This window comes from Belonocnema kinseyi, chromosome 6, assembly GCF_010883055.1.
Source record: "Belonocnema kinseyi isolate 2016_QV_RU_SX_M_011 chromosome 6, B_treatae_v1, whole genome shotgun sequence".
NCBI lineage: Eukaryota > Metazoa > Arthropoda > Insecta > Hymenoptera > Cynipidae > Belonocnema > Belonocnema kinseyi.
This window is the reverse complement of record NC_046662.1, coordinates 142002411-142017689: the sequence shown is the minus strand read 5'-3', so window position 1 is coordinate 142017689 and position 15279 is coordinate 142002411. Positions and strand designations below refer to the sequence as shown.

General features: G+C 37.8%; 1 protein-coding gene across 4 annotated transcripts in view; it reads right to left on the bottom strand.

Annotated features, from left to right (window-relative positions):
* The window catches only part of LOC117174215 (centrosome-associated zinc finger protein CP190), a 102363-nt gene that overhangs the window by 21426 nt on the left and 65658 nt on the right, over window positions 1-15279 (bottom strand). For all 4 annotated transcript variants that reach the window (XM_033363083.1, XM_033363084.1, XM_033363082.1 and 1 more), the window contains one exon: window positions 850-1110. In XM_033363083.1, the coding sequence (XP_033218974.1) occupies window positions 850-1110 (261 nt within the window). The remainder of the gene's footprint in view (window positions 1-849; window positions 1111-15279) is intronic.

Below are 15279 nucleotides of genomic sequence, written 5' to 3'. Positions count from 1 at the left end.
ATATAAATTAATGTCTCAGCTCAACATTTAGGGAAATGTTATATGTTACACTCCTTTGTCAAAATTGAATTTAAAACGAGATACAGAAAGGCTGCTAAAAACATTAGGTCGGGAAATAATTCTATGTGTCCCGTTTTAAATTGAATAATTAAAGTAAAATATAAGCTGGATAACCTGTCGAGCGTAGAGTAATTAAGCTTAGAGTAAACGAGTTTGAGTAAGCCAGCTTAAAAAAGTTTGTTACCGAAAGTTGCCATAAATGTCCGATAACACAGCACTGCAAAAAAAAAATCTGTAACACAAGCTATACCACCTTACTCGTAAGTTTTTGAGGTCGCTGAATCAGAATCACAGGTCAGTTTGACCCCATCAAGTCATACTAAAGGTCGAGTGAAGGTTTAAAATGAAACCATTGTATCAGAGAAAAAATCTACTCTTAAACGCTTTTGGGGTCGTTGAATTCGAATACGGGGTTAGTTCGACTCCATAAGATCGATTCCATGATTTTTTCAATTCTGACCTTTGGATGACCTTCATACCAACCTGATGGGGTAAAAATCACCACGGAATCGGATTTTGCAAACCCAAATAGCGGATCCAATGGTTTTTTCTCATTTTGTACTTCACTTAACCTTGATCCTGACCGGATGAGATCAAACTGACCCCGGATTCGGATTCAGATACCCCAAAAACGTCTAAGAGTAAAGGTTTTCTCCGATAGAATGGTTTTATTAATTTTGACTCATAAATAATATAGGCAGAATCTAATAATTTAATTTAATAATAATTAATTTAATATTTAATTTAGGCTATCTAATTTATAAGCTTATTGAACGCAAATATACTTACTTTCTTCCTGGTAAAATTTGAATCGGCAGCATGGAAGTATGATAGTCTGAAGATGCGACTTTCTTAGGTCGGGCATTTTCTCTACAAACTCCAATAACAGGATTAATATTGGTGTTCGATTGTAAATTTGCTTGCAAATTACCCGTGCTAGACTGCGCATCTAGTAATTTCGTCAAAACAGTCATTTTCATTTTCTGCGCTGTTCGATATAAAGCACTTTGTTCAGAGGTCCAATATTCTAATTGCCCAGTGTACATAAAACTGAAAGTAAAATATTTTTCACGTACACGGCAAACGGTAAAACCAGTTAGTAATAGGAAATATATACAGTAGAATTATTTCATACAATAACACATATTTGCTTTTATATGATATTTATTTTCTGTTGCGGATTGTTAAGACATGTAAGAGGCCGTTTAAAAACACATAAAGCCTTTAAGGGGGATTTTATCTAGTGTTAAGAAAATGAAAAATTTCGTTACACTTACGATAGAAAAATCGTAATGTCGGAATTACTGGAAGAAAGTCTTACTACGCACTTTCAGAACAGTCCCAAGAAAACAGACGTAACCGAGCGAGTCAATCTATTTTGATTATATTTTTTATGCCCGGAAAGGCATAAACTTTTGATAATTCTACTACCTCTGTGAATAAAATGACAAATAGTGCGGCACAACATTATTTTCACAATTATTTTAATATTGAAATGAAATTTTTAATTGTATATTGTTTTGATACTTGAAAAATATCTTAAAAGTAATTGCTACAATTTTTAACGTTAATATAGTCCTCCTTCTCAATAGTTCCGCCATCGAGCCTATAGAGGGATAACTTTGAGAAAGTCGAATCCGAACTTCGGGCGAGTAGGGGAAGGCGCAGGAGTGAGGGTAGAGTCCGAGCCCAGATTAGCATTAACAGAACTTTCAAATCCTTCGTAAGCTCTAAAAGTGAACGTTTCGAGACATAATTGAAGAAGTGCACTACTAATAAATATGAAAAAATGTGAAAAGATACAGAAATTAATTTATGTATTAGGGGATATAAGTGAAGATTTCTGGGGTCGAAAGTTACCTTAAAAAAAAGAACTATACTTGAGAGTTCTGCATATACTGCTGAAAAGTTTATTGCATTTTGGAACGAATAAGACATTCCAACTAGGAACAAAAAAGATGTAATAAGGTAAATGGGGCGTTAAAATGTAATTGAAGCTTCTAAAATGTCTCCCAAGGATTTAATAGAGATGCACGTCGAGACGAACATTTCTCGGATATTGCCTGATATTGCCTGTATTCGAGATATTTTTGTGATCGAGCACTGTCAGGTTTCAACTGTTTAGTCTCATCCCGTACCGACTTGAATATAAAGAAAAAATCATGCAAGATTCTCAATAATGTTTACATTGTTTGAAATTCCGCGTAAATCTCCAAAATAAGGTAGCAGAATTTGAACCTTATAAAAGTTGCATCACGACGACTAAAAAGGCCGGAAAACCATCAACTTTAAGATAATGAAGGTAATGATTTGATAATAAATTAAGAAATTAAGTATAATAATTTTGGAAAATCTAATCAGTTCATTGATAAAACATTAGGTTAGAAAATTGAACACTTCAGTATTGTACGAATGTCAATGTTATCTTAAAATTTAATTCAGATCTGAAATAATAAACATGTTTCAATATGCTTAAAATATGCACTGTTTTTTTAATATAATTTTTAAAAAAATTGACAAAAAGACTTTATCCTAGGCTTATTTCATTGAGAACTTTGACAGGTTTCAACTAGTGGTGTGCAAAATCATTCGACTCGACTCCGAACCCACATGTGTACATCAGTCATTTGCCGATATTTTCGACACCGATTGAAGCTATAAATTAATCCATTTTTTATTTCGACACATTGACATATCCAAGAAATAAAAAACGTTTTAAAGAAATAGAAAGCCTATAATCCTTATCAATTTTCGTGTATTCTGAAACATAATATAATAATAAAAATAAAATGTTCTAAAAAGTATAGAAAAAAGGTGTGATATAATTAAGAAAAAAACACAAATATTCATATTCATAAGTTTTAAGAGTGAATTAAGTTCCCAATCGATTAAATATATTCCGAATTTAACGAATGCTACTATAAACAAACTTTTCAAATCCAACAAGGGGTTCCAATATCTGGCACATCAGATGATATTGTTATGCCAGACCTTGAAAATAAAGTTTCAGGTAAATTAAATTTTACAGTAGGAACTTATTACCAGCACGTCAATGATACCATTGTTATCATACTACTTTATGATAAAGGATTTGACTGAACAACAAATTAAAAAAAGAATAGAAATACATAAAAATCAAAACAGGCACTGGGCCTGATTCTCCGTCTCTATTCTGGATGCACTAAGCTGATTTGCAGAACCGACACATCCAAATTGTCAAATTAGGTTTCTATGATACCGTCATTCGATGCCGCCCCAGTTTCGTCCGAATTTGTTAGAAACGTGGTCCGTTGGTGCCGTTTTAAAGGCGACGTCCGTTGATATCTAATAAACATAAGGGGTCGGGTCGGTGGTATCGTTTGAAAACGTCCTTCCTGGCCAATGAATAACTTTAATTCTTAATGACGTGCGGCCCAGCTCAGTTATGCGTCAAGTTCAGACAGGAAAGAGAAACCGTGTTTTTTCCGGATTCCTTAGTACTTCTAGTCGGTAAAAAAAGTAGTAAAGAACTGCCATGAGAATTTTGAATGTAACCGGATTTAAGGTGCGAAAACATAGGTGAGGTAGGGAATTTTTGCAAGCATTGCTAATTTTGATTGGATGATCGTTGTTAAGCGACAATTTGGAAAAGGAACTATGAAAGGAAGAAAGACTGAGAATCGCTGACTTCTAACAAAAATACTGAGTCAGAACGAAACTTAGAGACACCTTTAATTCCTTTAATCTAACATTTTTTAATTATAATCTGAATTTGATTCACTATTAATTTTTAATTTTTCAGCTAATAATTTTGATAATATTTCGTAGTGATAAGAAATTATCACTTAGGCAACGGTGATTTAAATACTATCATTAAGGATCAATTATTAGGGGTCTGATCAGCTGTCAAAATAAATCGTTCGTGTACATAGAAAGGATTTAGAGATAAGGAAATGCACTCGCACCGCGAGCGAATCGTTCGGTGTATAGATGCATAGGCACAATCGTCAAACGGTGCCTGTATACGTATTCTTCTTGCAATGATTCATATTGTCGTTTTCTCTCTTCGTTTCTCTCTGATTCTCACGTCTATCTATCTTACACTAGCTTACAGGTATCGGTGAAGGAATGTTCATTCTGGCTTATGTTTTGATAATGCTTACGTTGCGCATATCTTCCTAGGGAGTTGATTCTAATTTTAAATAGTTTGAATACAAAATTTAATTACGTAGCAGGACGATTCATAACACCGGCAATAAAAAACTGAAAATTTTACATCCAAATATGCACTTAGATCATATATTCCGGATGAACTTAAAGATTCAACTTAAGGATAAAGGGTAAAGATTTCAAATTATTCAAACTGAAAATTTCATTTTTATAGTATCGCTACAGCCGAGCCTACTCCAATTGTAGGTTCGTGTTTCTCCGAAATTGCAAATTTCCACATCTATTTCCTTGAAACTATATAACTTCATCTAATTATTTTTGGATTTAATTCAGCAATAGATAAGCTCACGTGTGGACTTACGTTTTATCTTTGAATTGTGTTTTTCATATTAGATTAAAGTTTTATCACTCTCCTGAAAAATTTCGATTTATTAGTTGCAATTGAATATTTTTTCTTGCCGCTTCTAAGAAAATTTTTACAAATAATACGATTTTAATGAAAGGTCGCTCGTTTTCTCTAGAAAAAGATTCTTTACAATTTTATCTATTCAAATTTTTGAAAATAAAATTTTTTATGGTTCACGATGAGAAAAAGCACTAAAAAGAAGCAATGATCATGCGGAATTGAAGTTTGATGGTAAAAAAGCTCACTGAGTTATGTTAATTATTTTTTTAACACCAAAAAAGTATAATTTTTTTTAAAAAGCTCACAATTTTTAAATATATAAAAAGAGGACGAGTAAAAAGTTTCAACTCGCGCGCTTTTTAACAGTACCCTGAGCACCTCAATACGCCTGACGGCGAAAAGTATCTTAGCATAGAAAAGATAAGTTTTAAAATTATTATAAGCAAATAACCATATTTCAAAATAGTGTCTGACTTGAAAATACTTTTATCATTACAAAACAAAAAATCCAGGATGACACTACAGCAATGGTTCAATTCTAAGTTTATATGAAAATGAGAAGCACTGGAGAAAGGCGGAGAGAAATTTTAGAGAAAGAGGATTTTTTGTCAGAGAATATACTACTATTCAAAGCGGACAAAGAAGCAGACCCCATTTCGTTCGTCAAATCTCACATAAATTATACCAGTGAAAGTTTAGTTCAATTATATTTGTAAAATTAAAACGTACATTGTGTAGTTTCAGGCTCCAGGCAAGGCTGAGGAAAGACCCAGAGAACTTTGGAGTTGATAGGGTTTTAGCTGCAGTCGAAAAGGCAGTTTTACTGAATACTTTCAACACAGCCCGGAACTTTTTGTACTACCAAGTAGAAAGCAGCTGAATGCCTTTTGGACTGTTATGGAAAACCTTTGCATGATCAGTCCTAGAATTTTCCTTTGCCATTATTTGGTGAATTTCATTTAAAAGTATATTAACTTCCCAATAACTGCCAGGTCTTTCCTCAGCCTTGCCTGGAGCCTGAAATGTTACGTTATAATTTTAGAAATATAATTGAACTAAACTTTCACTGGTAAACTTTAGTTGAGACTTGACGAACGAAATGGGATCTGCTTCTTTGTCCGCTTTGAATAGGAGTATATTCTCTGACAAAAAATCCTCTTTCTCTAAAATTTCTCTCCGTCTTTCTCCAGTGCTTCTCATTTTCATATAAACTTAGAATTGAACCATTACTGTAGTTATATATTTTCTGTGCTAAGATCCTTTTCGCCGCCAGACGTATTGAGGTGCTCAGGGTACTGTTAAAAAGCGCGCGAGTTGAAACTTTTTACTCGTGCTCTTTTTATATATTTAAAAATTGTGAGCTTAATTTAGCCCTTGATAGAAGACAAGAACTTTAATGCTTTAAAAAAAAATTATACTTTTTTGGTGCTCAAAAAATAATTAACATAACTCAGTGACCTTTTTTACCATCGAAATTCAATCCCGCATGATCATTGCTTCTTTTTAGTGCTTTTTCTCATCGTGAACCATAAAAAATTTTATTTTTAAAAATTTGAATAGATAAATTAATTTCTGCATGCGTTTATCTTTATATGTTTTTTCGTATGAAACACATAAATGTATATCGCACTTATACTTAGTTTTATATGCAATATATGAAAATTAACATTTCAATATCTAAATCCAAAAGCAAATGTCTGATTGTTTCCCCTTGAAGGACAGTGTTATAACCAGCTAATATAATGGTAAAATTAAATATGAAAATAAAAGTTATATATATTGTGATGTTGCAGTTTGGCACCATCACAATGATCCAGTAATAGATTAAAATTTTTAAGAATTATACTGAAATTATACACCTTGAGTAAAGTTCGGCACTCCGAATTCGGAGAGTATCCATTATAGATGTCACATCCTGAATGCGGCTCTGTGGTATGCCCAGGTATGTATAAATCTCTCAAGCGCAAAGGTGTCGTACAGCGCCATTAAGTTTTCCTCGCTTCAAATAAACCTTGGCGCATTTGTCTAACCCAAATTTCATTCCAATTTCCTTAGTATATCGTTCGACAAACCCTAGAACTAGCTGTAGTTGCATTTTGTTCTTAGCATAGATCTTAAGATTGTCCATGTAAAATACATGAGTGACCTTGTACTTTCGATATGTAGGTTTGCCGCAAATGTACCCGTCGGAATGGCGAAGTGCTAGAGATAGTGGCAATAATGTAAGGCAAAAGAGGAGTGGGCTCATGGTGTCAGTGTCGCCCTGAAAGACACCTCTCTGAAAGGTGACCTTGTTAGTTGTCACACGATTTTGTCCAGATGAGATAGTAAATCTGGTTTTCCAGAGCGGCATCAATCTCTCTATGCAACTAACGATTTGCGGATGAACATGAGAGCTTTCCAAAAGACAGATGATAAGTCTATGTGAGGTCGAATCGAAAGCTTTCCGGTGATCAATCCAGGACATGGATAGGTCACACTGGTAGTATGCTGCATGTTTGCAGACACATCTATCGATGAGCAGGTTCTCCCGGCATCCTGCTACGCTTTTCTTTGAGCCGCGTTGTTCATACATTTCTTGCCACACAGGTTCAAATGCCCGAACAATCCTATCATTTAGGATAGCTGTGAATATCTTATACAGTGTGTTCAGACACAGGAGATAGTATTTTTGCCTATTTTTAGGCAGTATCCTGCAACTCGCATGTTACAACTGCCCCCCAAATTACAAGGCACGCTTGATTACAGAGAAAATGTGTCACAGTTATATTATGTACATGGTAGAAGCGTTGTTAGGATCAGCTCAATCAAGCATGATTGTTTCAAGTTCTTTTACCAAGCTGTTGAACTGCTTCCTTTCCCGCTTTTCTATCGTGCCATCCTGTGTCCATTTCAACCTTTTATTCTCTTCACGGTTGTTGCAGTGGGGATCTCTCACTGTCTTAGTTTCCTGGAATTTCCATTCGTCAGTTATCGGCCAATTTTGTACTGGGTTCCATTGCCGATATCTGTCAAAACTTTGCCTTGTTTCATTCACGTAAAGCTCTCCAGGTCCTATTTCCACCAGCTGTCGTTCGTTCCATCACTGTCTTTTCGCTTTAGCCTTCAGGTACGCCTTGTGCAGATCAGGTAGTATATTTACTCGCTCCAACAGCGGCCTTAGGGGTGCTTCCATTAAACCTAGACAAGGTCGTTTCGCTGGCCGGTGATCCTTTTGGGTGATTATCTCTCTCACCAACGCATCGTGTCGGTTTCGTCTCACAGCGTAAATCCCCCTACTCGTTTTTGCCTTGGCTTTCTCTTCGCTAGTTTTCAACCAGCTCTCCTCCTCCCTCGTTAGAGTAAGCCCCTCGTCCTTAGGTGTCTCCTGCCTTGGATTTTCGACTGTTTGTTTAGACACCGACGCGTATTCAATAGCGTGGATTTGTAGTTCTCTTAAAATTTCATTCGCTATTTCGCTATCTTTTCCAGCTTTCTCGTCATGTGTTGTCTCTGCTCCTGTTTTGGATGTTGATGGATGGGGGGATTCTACCACGTTATTTGCCATCGCAGCTCGTTTCATGGCCTTCTGTTTCTTCTTCTCTTCTTTAGCTTCTTTAGCTTCCCTTCTCGCCAGCTGTATTCGTTCTTCATCCGTCATGGGAGGTCGTATGTGTTCCATCCCAGGGATTATATCGTCAGTGCCCACATATCTTTTTCTGATATTTTTTGGCAATTTCGGCGCTGTTACCACTGACTGAGACGTGTAGCTTACTCCATACGTGAGGATATCCTTTAGCAATTTCTTTATCAGTGGCAACCAGTCTCAAATCCGTGATGATCGTATTCAATCACACAGTCTTTTCCAACTTCTAAGTTGCATTGGATTGCAACACAAGGGTTTGAGTCGATACATTCAAAGGAGGTGCTTGCGTCCGGGATCTTGAGTTTTCTGCTTGTTACTAACCTACCCGAAATTTTCTTGCTCCTAGGACTCTTCGGCCATCAGGGCTGAATTTTCTTCATTCCCACTATTCGTTTTCCGTTTGTATCTTCTAAGGTCGTTTGCGTAATACTGCCCTCTCTCTGTGTTCCTCGGTGCTACATAAAATGTATATGTTTCTTGCAACTTCCTTCTTGATTTTGTACGGGCCTTAGTACAAAGCGAGAAACTTCGCCATGGCGTCCGTTTGTGCATTCGACACGTTACATACTTTAACAAGAGCCCACTCTCCTACTTGAAAAGTGGTGCCCTTCTTTTTCCGATTCAGTCGAGCGAGTAGTTTTTCACGTTTGTTCTTAATCTTGTCCTTTAGTAATACCAGTTGTTCCTCCCGGTTCACGGGGGTGTCGGGCGGTGGGCGCGGCAGGGGGTCGGTCCACCACCGTTTCGGTCGTCGGCCCCATAGCGCTTCATAGGACGTGATTTCCGTCGTGTCGTGATGTGACTCATTTATAATTGTTTCGATGTTCTCAAGTTGCGCGTACCACCCTCTATGTTCATCGGACTTCAATAGGATTCTGAAGAGTTGTGCCAATTCCCTATTCACTCTTTCTACCATGTTCGCCTGTGGATGACGAATAGAGGTGAGTATCATCTGGATTCCTCGCTCTTCGAGCGCCTCCCTCCATCGATGACTGGTAAACTGAGTGCCTCGGTCAGAGAGTACTTTCTGTGGCATCCCTATGTCTTTAATAAACTCATCGATTTTTTTATAGCCATTTCACTAGTGGCTTTGCGCATAGGATATAATTTCGTGTAAATCGTGAAAGTATCTACCATTACCAAAATATGTTCGTATCCATATTTCGTCTTTGTTAAAGGTCCGAAGAAGTCAATCGATAAGATGTCCAGAGTTTTCTTCGACAAAACAGGCTCGACTATGGCTTGTGGTGCTTAATTAGAAAGTTTATTTCGTTGACACGAATCACAGGTTGATAGAGAACGTCGCGTTAATTTTGCCATGCGAGGCGCGTAGAATGATTCTCTTAAGATTTTATATTTATTTTCCGTGCCCGGATGTCCATAGGTTTCGTGGCATTCGCAGATTAATTCTTCCACAAGTTGCTGGGGGGTGTAAATCCGGCATTGCTTTCCATCAAAGTGGTATAGTGCCTCGATTAGAATCTTGAATCTGGTATGATTTTCTTTGTTTTTCTTGCATTCTTTTATCAGTTGTTGTGTTTTCTGGTCCTGTAATTGTTGTTGAGGGATGCTGCGTATGTGCCGTTCGATTTCCGGCGACCATCGGTAACTAAGCGCGTTGATTATGACGTGCGTTTCTCCCCTATTTTTTTTATAGCTTTTGCCGTCGTGAATTCTACTTAGGACGTCGGCCATTACATTTTTCTTACCAGGTAGGTGCTCTAATTTTATTCTGTAGTCCTTGATTGCAAGGATCCATCTGATCAACCTGGCATTAACAAATTTGCAAGTTTTTAAAAAATTCAATGCCAGATGATCCGTTCGATTAATTATTTCGGCACCGTCAAGATACGTTCGGAATTTTTGTAAGGCCCAGACTATTGCTAGCAGCTCCTTCTCGGTGGTGAAATAGGTTAATTCAGGACCTTTGAGTATCTTGCATGCAAGAGTAATAATGTCTTTTTCCTCATTTTCATTTAGCTGATAAAGAGCAGCTCCTAACGCGTAGTTGCTTGCGTCTGTTTCCAGGTAGAAAGCTTTGCTAGGATCTGGAAAGTAAAGCATGATTGAGTCACTAAAGAGTCGCTTTATTCTCTCAAAACTCTTTTGTGCCTTTTCATCCCATTTCCAGACAGCTTCCTTTTTTATCAGTTGCAATAGTGGCACGGTTTCGGCGGCGTGTTCTTTACTAAATTTTGAGTAAAATTTTATCAATCCGAGAAAGCCTCTTAATTTTTTTACATTTCGTGGAGCTGGAATGTTCTGTATGTTGCGGATCTTGTCAGGATCCGGTTTAATTTCTTCCGTTATCAATATGAATCCTAGGAACGTCGTTTCTTTTTAAAGAAATGCGATTGACCGAGATTTAATTTAAGATTGTTTCTTTTTAATCGCTCTAAAATCTCATTCAAATGTTCCAAGTGGGCTTCATTATTTTCTGATGTAATAAGAGTATCGTCGAAGAATGAAATGATCTGGTCGCCCAGCCCCTATAAGGCACAGTCTAGCCCTCTGACAAGTGCGGCTGTACTCGTTTTCAATCCGAAGGGTACTACACGGAACTCGTAGCTTCTTCCACGGCATTGGAAGCCTGTGTACTGTCTTGAGTTAGAATGTAGTGGCACTTGCCAGAAACTGCTTGTCATGTCTAAGTAAGACATGACATTCATTCCTTTGCATTTCTGAAAAAGGACCTCTGCTGGTTATGGGCACTCCCAGTCTTCTATTAAAATGTCATTTAGTTTCCAAGCATCTAGACATAAGCGTACCGTTCCCTCTTTTTTATTACCGGCAGTAGAGGGTTAATGTAGGGGCTATTTGATCGCTGGATGATCCCCAGCTTCATCATCCTTTGAATTTCTTCCTCCACCTTCGCTCGATGTGCCATTGGAATCGGGTAGCTTTCATCTTGTAAGATTCGAATCGTTGGTTGACCCTCAAGATATGGGAAGGTTAAAAGTCGCACGTTTTTGTTTTGGGAAGTTTAAAAGTCGCACGTTCTTGAAAGGCGCGGCACCACTAGAAATGCTAATTGGACTATTATATTTGGCAGCTGTACATCGACGTAGATTTGTCGATTGAGTCGCACTGCCTTGCCACCCCAGTAGACCTGCCAACGCGACGCGGGCCAACGGTAGACAGGGGTAGCGACCAAACCTCTCTCTGTTCGCGTTTAGAAATTCCTCTGAGATGCAGGTAATTTCTGCGCTTTTTCTTTTCCACGTCCGTTGTTTCTTCCATTAAATCTGCACGGGTGTTTGTCAGCATATTAGTTATACATGTGACTCCTTGTGCCACGTCAATCTTTGTATTATTCGCATTTATTGAAGTGGCTTCAGGTTGTTTCGCGTCTCAGAAACAGTCTCAGTCCTTTGATAGTCCTCATTTTCGGGCTCGTACGGGGTGTCTACGTCAATGTGTTGCACTTTGTATGGCGCCGAACTTTGCTGTTGCCGCCATGAGTTGCCTTCATTGAAGCCCCGTTGCCCCCCCCCCCCACCGCATTTGCTTTGGGTTTCACTCCGAAATTGTTGTTAGGTCGTTGTATGTTGTTGTTGGGGGATTGCGTGTTCCAGATTCCGTTGTTTTGCCTTGGGTATTTCATATTTGTGTTATTGTTTCGCCATGTATTGGGGTTGTTAGACGGGTCGCGAACGATGTATCCACGCGCTCTTGTATCTCCGTTTTCATTGTAGTGATTATTGGTGCTACCAATCTTATCAAACTCTTTTAAAAGTTCGATTAATTGTTCACTACGGTTGATACCTCGTCCTACAATATTTAATTATATTTATATATTTAATTTATATTAAATATTTAATTTCATCATTGTAGTGTCTGCCCAATTTTTTTACAATTTCTTTTTGTTCTGGTGGTGGAATAAGTTCGCTGGCTTGTGCGAACAATTTGGTAGCGTATTCAGCCCTTGATTTGTCCCGATTTTGTTGATTATGTCCGAATTCCAGTCTCTTTTTTATTTCGTGTTGCGTATGCTCGTTCCAATAGCGTTGTTGGAATCTTGACATGAATTCTTCCAGACCGGTGATCTCATTTTTAATCATGAGCCAAAAATCGTTGGGCGGTCCAGACAGGGATTTTTCAATCGGGTACTCGGCGTCAAACGTTCGGGAGCGTACCACCTCCCAGTACTGTTTTAATTGTCGGAGGTAGCGCATGGGACTACCTTCACCATTAAATTCGGGCAATACATATTTGATGTTTGGTTTAGGCGTATGGGTCAGGTCAAACGGTCGCATGTTGAGGTCATCTGTTATTCGTTCAGCTACTCGGGTCAGGGCAGTCTCGAGGCGGTTGAGTTGGGCTTGCATACGTGCCTCTCTCTCTTCCATCCCCTGTGTCATGGCACTGTTTGCAACTAATGAGCGACTCATACTAGTCTCCAGAGCAGTCATTTTTCTTTGAAGCTCTTTTTCCTTTTCAGCTTCAGCCTGCTCCCGTATCCTCCGATCTTCTTCTAATCTCCTTTGTGTGCGCTGCTCTAATTCTTCCAACTTCTGGTTAATAAATGACCAGATTCGCTCAGAATTGGAGTTCACCGCATCGGACGGTGTGCTGCGTGTATCGTCCATGTGGTCCGGCGAAATGTTTCGTATCGTTGAATCTAGGTCTTCGATTTCACTCACATTTCCGACACTCGCGTTTTGTGTGCTTCGCGACGATCTGAGACCTACTTTACTCATTTTGTCTCCATAGTAATAATAAAGGGAGAATTGTTCGATTATTAATTGTTTTTACATTGAGATATTTTCACTATTTACTCGTCGTACGATCTAGTGATTGTGAAATGTCTACAAAACACATAGTCTAAGGTCTCACTTCTGAGCACTATTTCTCTTTTAGTTTTCCTTACTGCAGTATATTCTCCGCGAAATAAAAAAATGGACCTACTCCCGAATTCGATTTCTTCATTCAGTTCATCAAAAACGCGGTAATTTTCGCGAAAGATTATCTTTGTCTCTGTTACTACAGTAATTATTCTGTTACTACAGTAATTATTCCGTTACACTCGTATATCATAGTATACTGTTCGTACGACACTGCACTTTCTTCACTTACACAGGTATTATTTTTCATCGTCTTTTTTAACAAAATTACCTTATACTATTTAGGCAATCTTTTGTTGGTTCAACTTCTGGTTGTGCTCAACTAACTATTTGTCTAAGCGAGCCATGCTCTTGCCTTCAAGACTCATATCACTTAACATTTTGTCTAGTCCACTCATTCCCGGAGGCACACTTTTTTAACTCATTGGTGGCAGTAGAAATACTCGTTTACAATTCTTATCGCCACGAAAGAAGGCGTCGACACGATCCCGTTGGTTTTTATCAATTTTAACGCTATTACAAGAATTGAATTTCGACTAAGAACCTTATTCTTTCTTTTCAACTCTCAGTGCCCCACGTTGGGCGACAACTGTAACCGCCAACTTTTATGGCTACGTTAAGTAAGAGAAAGCAATCTTTAAATTGCCATCGGAAGACAAAATGTATTAAATGTGTCAAAAGGGGATCTTTTGGTGAGAAGAATAAGCTTCTTATTTTTCATAGAAATACATTATTTTATTTAAAAATGCCTAAGCTAACCTAATTTTACATTATTATTCTATACCTGCTCTAGATCAATATTTCTAATTGATAATTTATTCTATCAATAATCTTTGGATTTTATTTTATTAATCAAATTTCTCAAAATTACTACTTGGCAACTCGGGCCATCTAAATTATTCTAAGTTACCATTTAGAAAATCCAAGTGGGATCTCTCTTGTGTGTTTCTCTATTACAAACTCATTCTACATTTATATAGGCTTATTAATATCTAATAATCTATAAGAAGATTTGAATAATATGATGAATTTATTTATTTCAATCTATCTCAACTATTCAATTTTTATTCTTATTTCTCTCTCTCTGTTATTCTACAATTCGCCATATGGTTGTTGTCGACAGCAACTTAAAGTAAATGACCTCTTCTTCACTCGGAGTAAGTAAAGGGTCATTTAAGCTTATACAATATTGGTATGAATGAGGTAATTAAATCCTAATCCTTATTGCCTATTCAGAGGTGTTAATGTAACCTCAATATATTGTTCAGGTAATTCGCCTCAGTGAGGGGCAAGACGCGCGTGCCTGCAATGAGTTGAGGCTCGGCTACGAGCCTCTCGGACGGTAGGTAGTCTGGGTCCGAAATACGGAGAATTTAAGCAGGGCGAAGGCGCCGGGGTAGACCGTTTCAGAGTCGACCCTCAAGGAATTTATTGTTTCCGGTATTTCGCAATTTGATCCGGTAATTCCGAAATAGGTAGAGAGGTAAACCTTCTCTGCTAGATCAAAGCAATCAGTGAGATTTACGAATTATAATTCTTAAATTTTATTTGTTTAGACGAGCGTCAAGGTGAACCTTTAACGTCGACTGAAAATATAAATTCAAGAGTCACAAGATGTATAATGTAATCTTAAATTTGGAATTATTCTCATGGAGAATTTAAATCTTTTAAATATCAAGTAAAATTATTCTCCAAGAGAATCTAAGATATTGGGCCGTTCTAGAACACTCTCTCACAGATAAAATTCGCCTCGGAAATGCTTTGATTCGGTTTTTCAGTCCCAGAATATTTTTCTATTATAAATGAGTCAGGAGATAAATCGTCCTGGTTAGATCTTTAGATAATATTCAGATGGAAGTAAAAATAACAAGTCTCAGAGAAACTAGGTATTTCGACTTCCAACGACTAAGACGTTTTTAGATAGGAGAGAAAGAGAATGAATCCTCGAGCTATTCTTCCAATTTTTGTCTCCGATCCGAGCTTTTCAGCTGCGAGATCCCATCTCCTCATTTTCGGCTTTGCCGCCCTTTTTATACTCTCACTCCCACGCACTCTCAAACTTACGTATTATCGTACGTGTGGGAGTCGTCGGAGTCTGCGATTTCGTCTTTCTCCTGTGCAAGGCATCTTTTCAGAGGACTTACACAGGAGATAGTATTTTTGCTTATTTTTAGGCTGTATCCTGTAACTCGCAT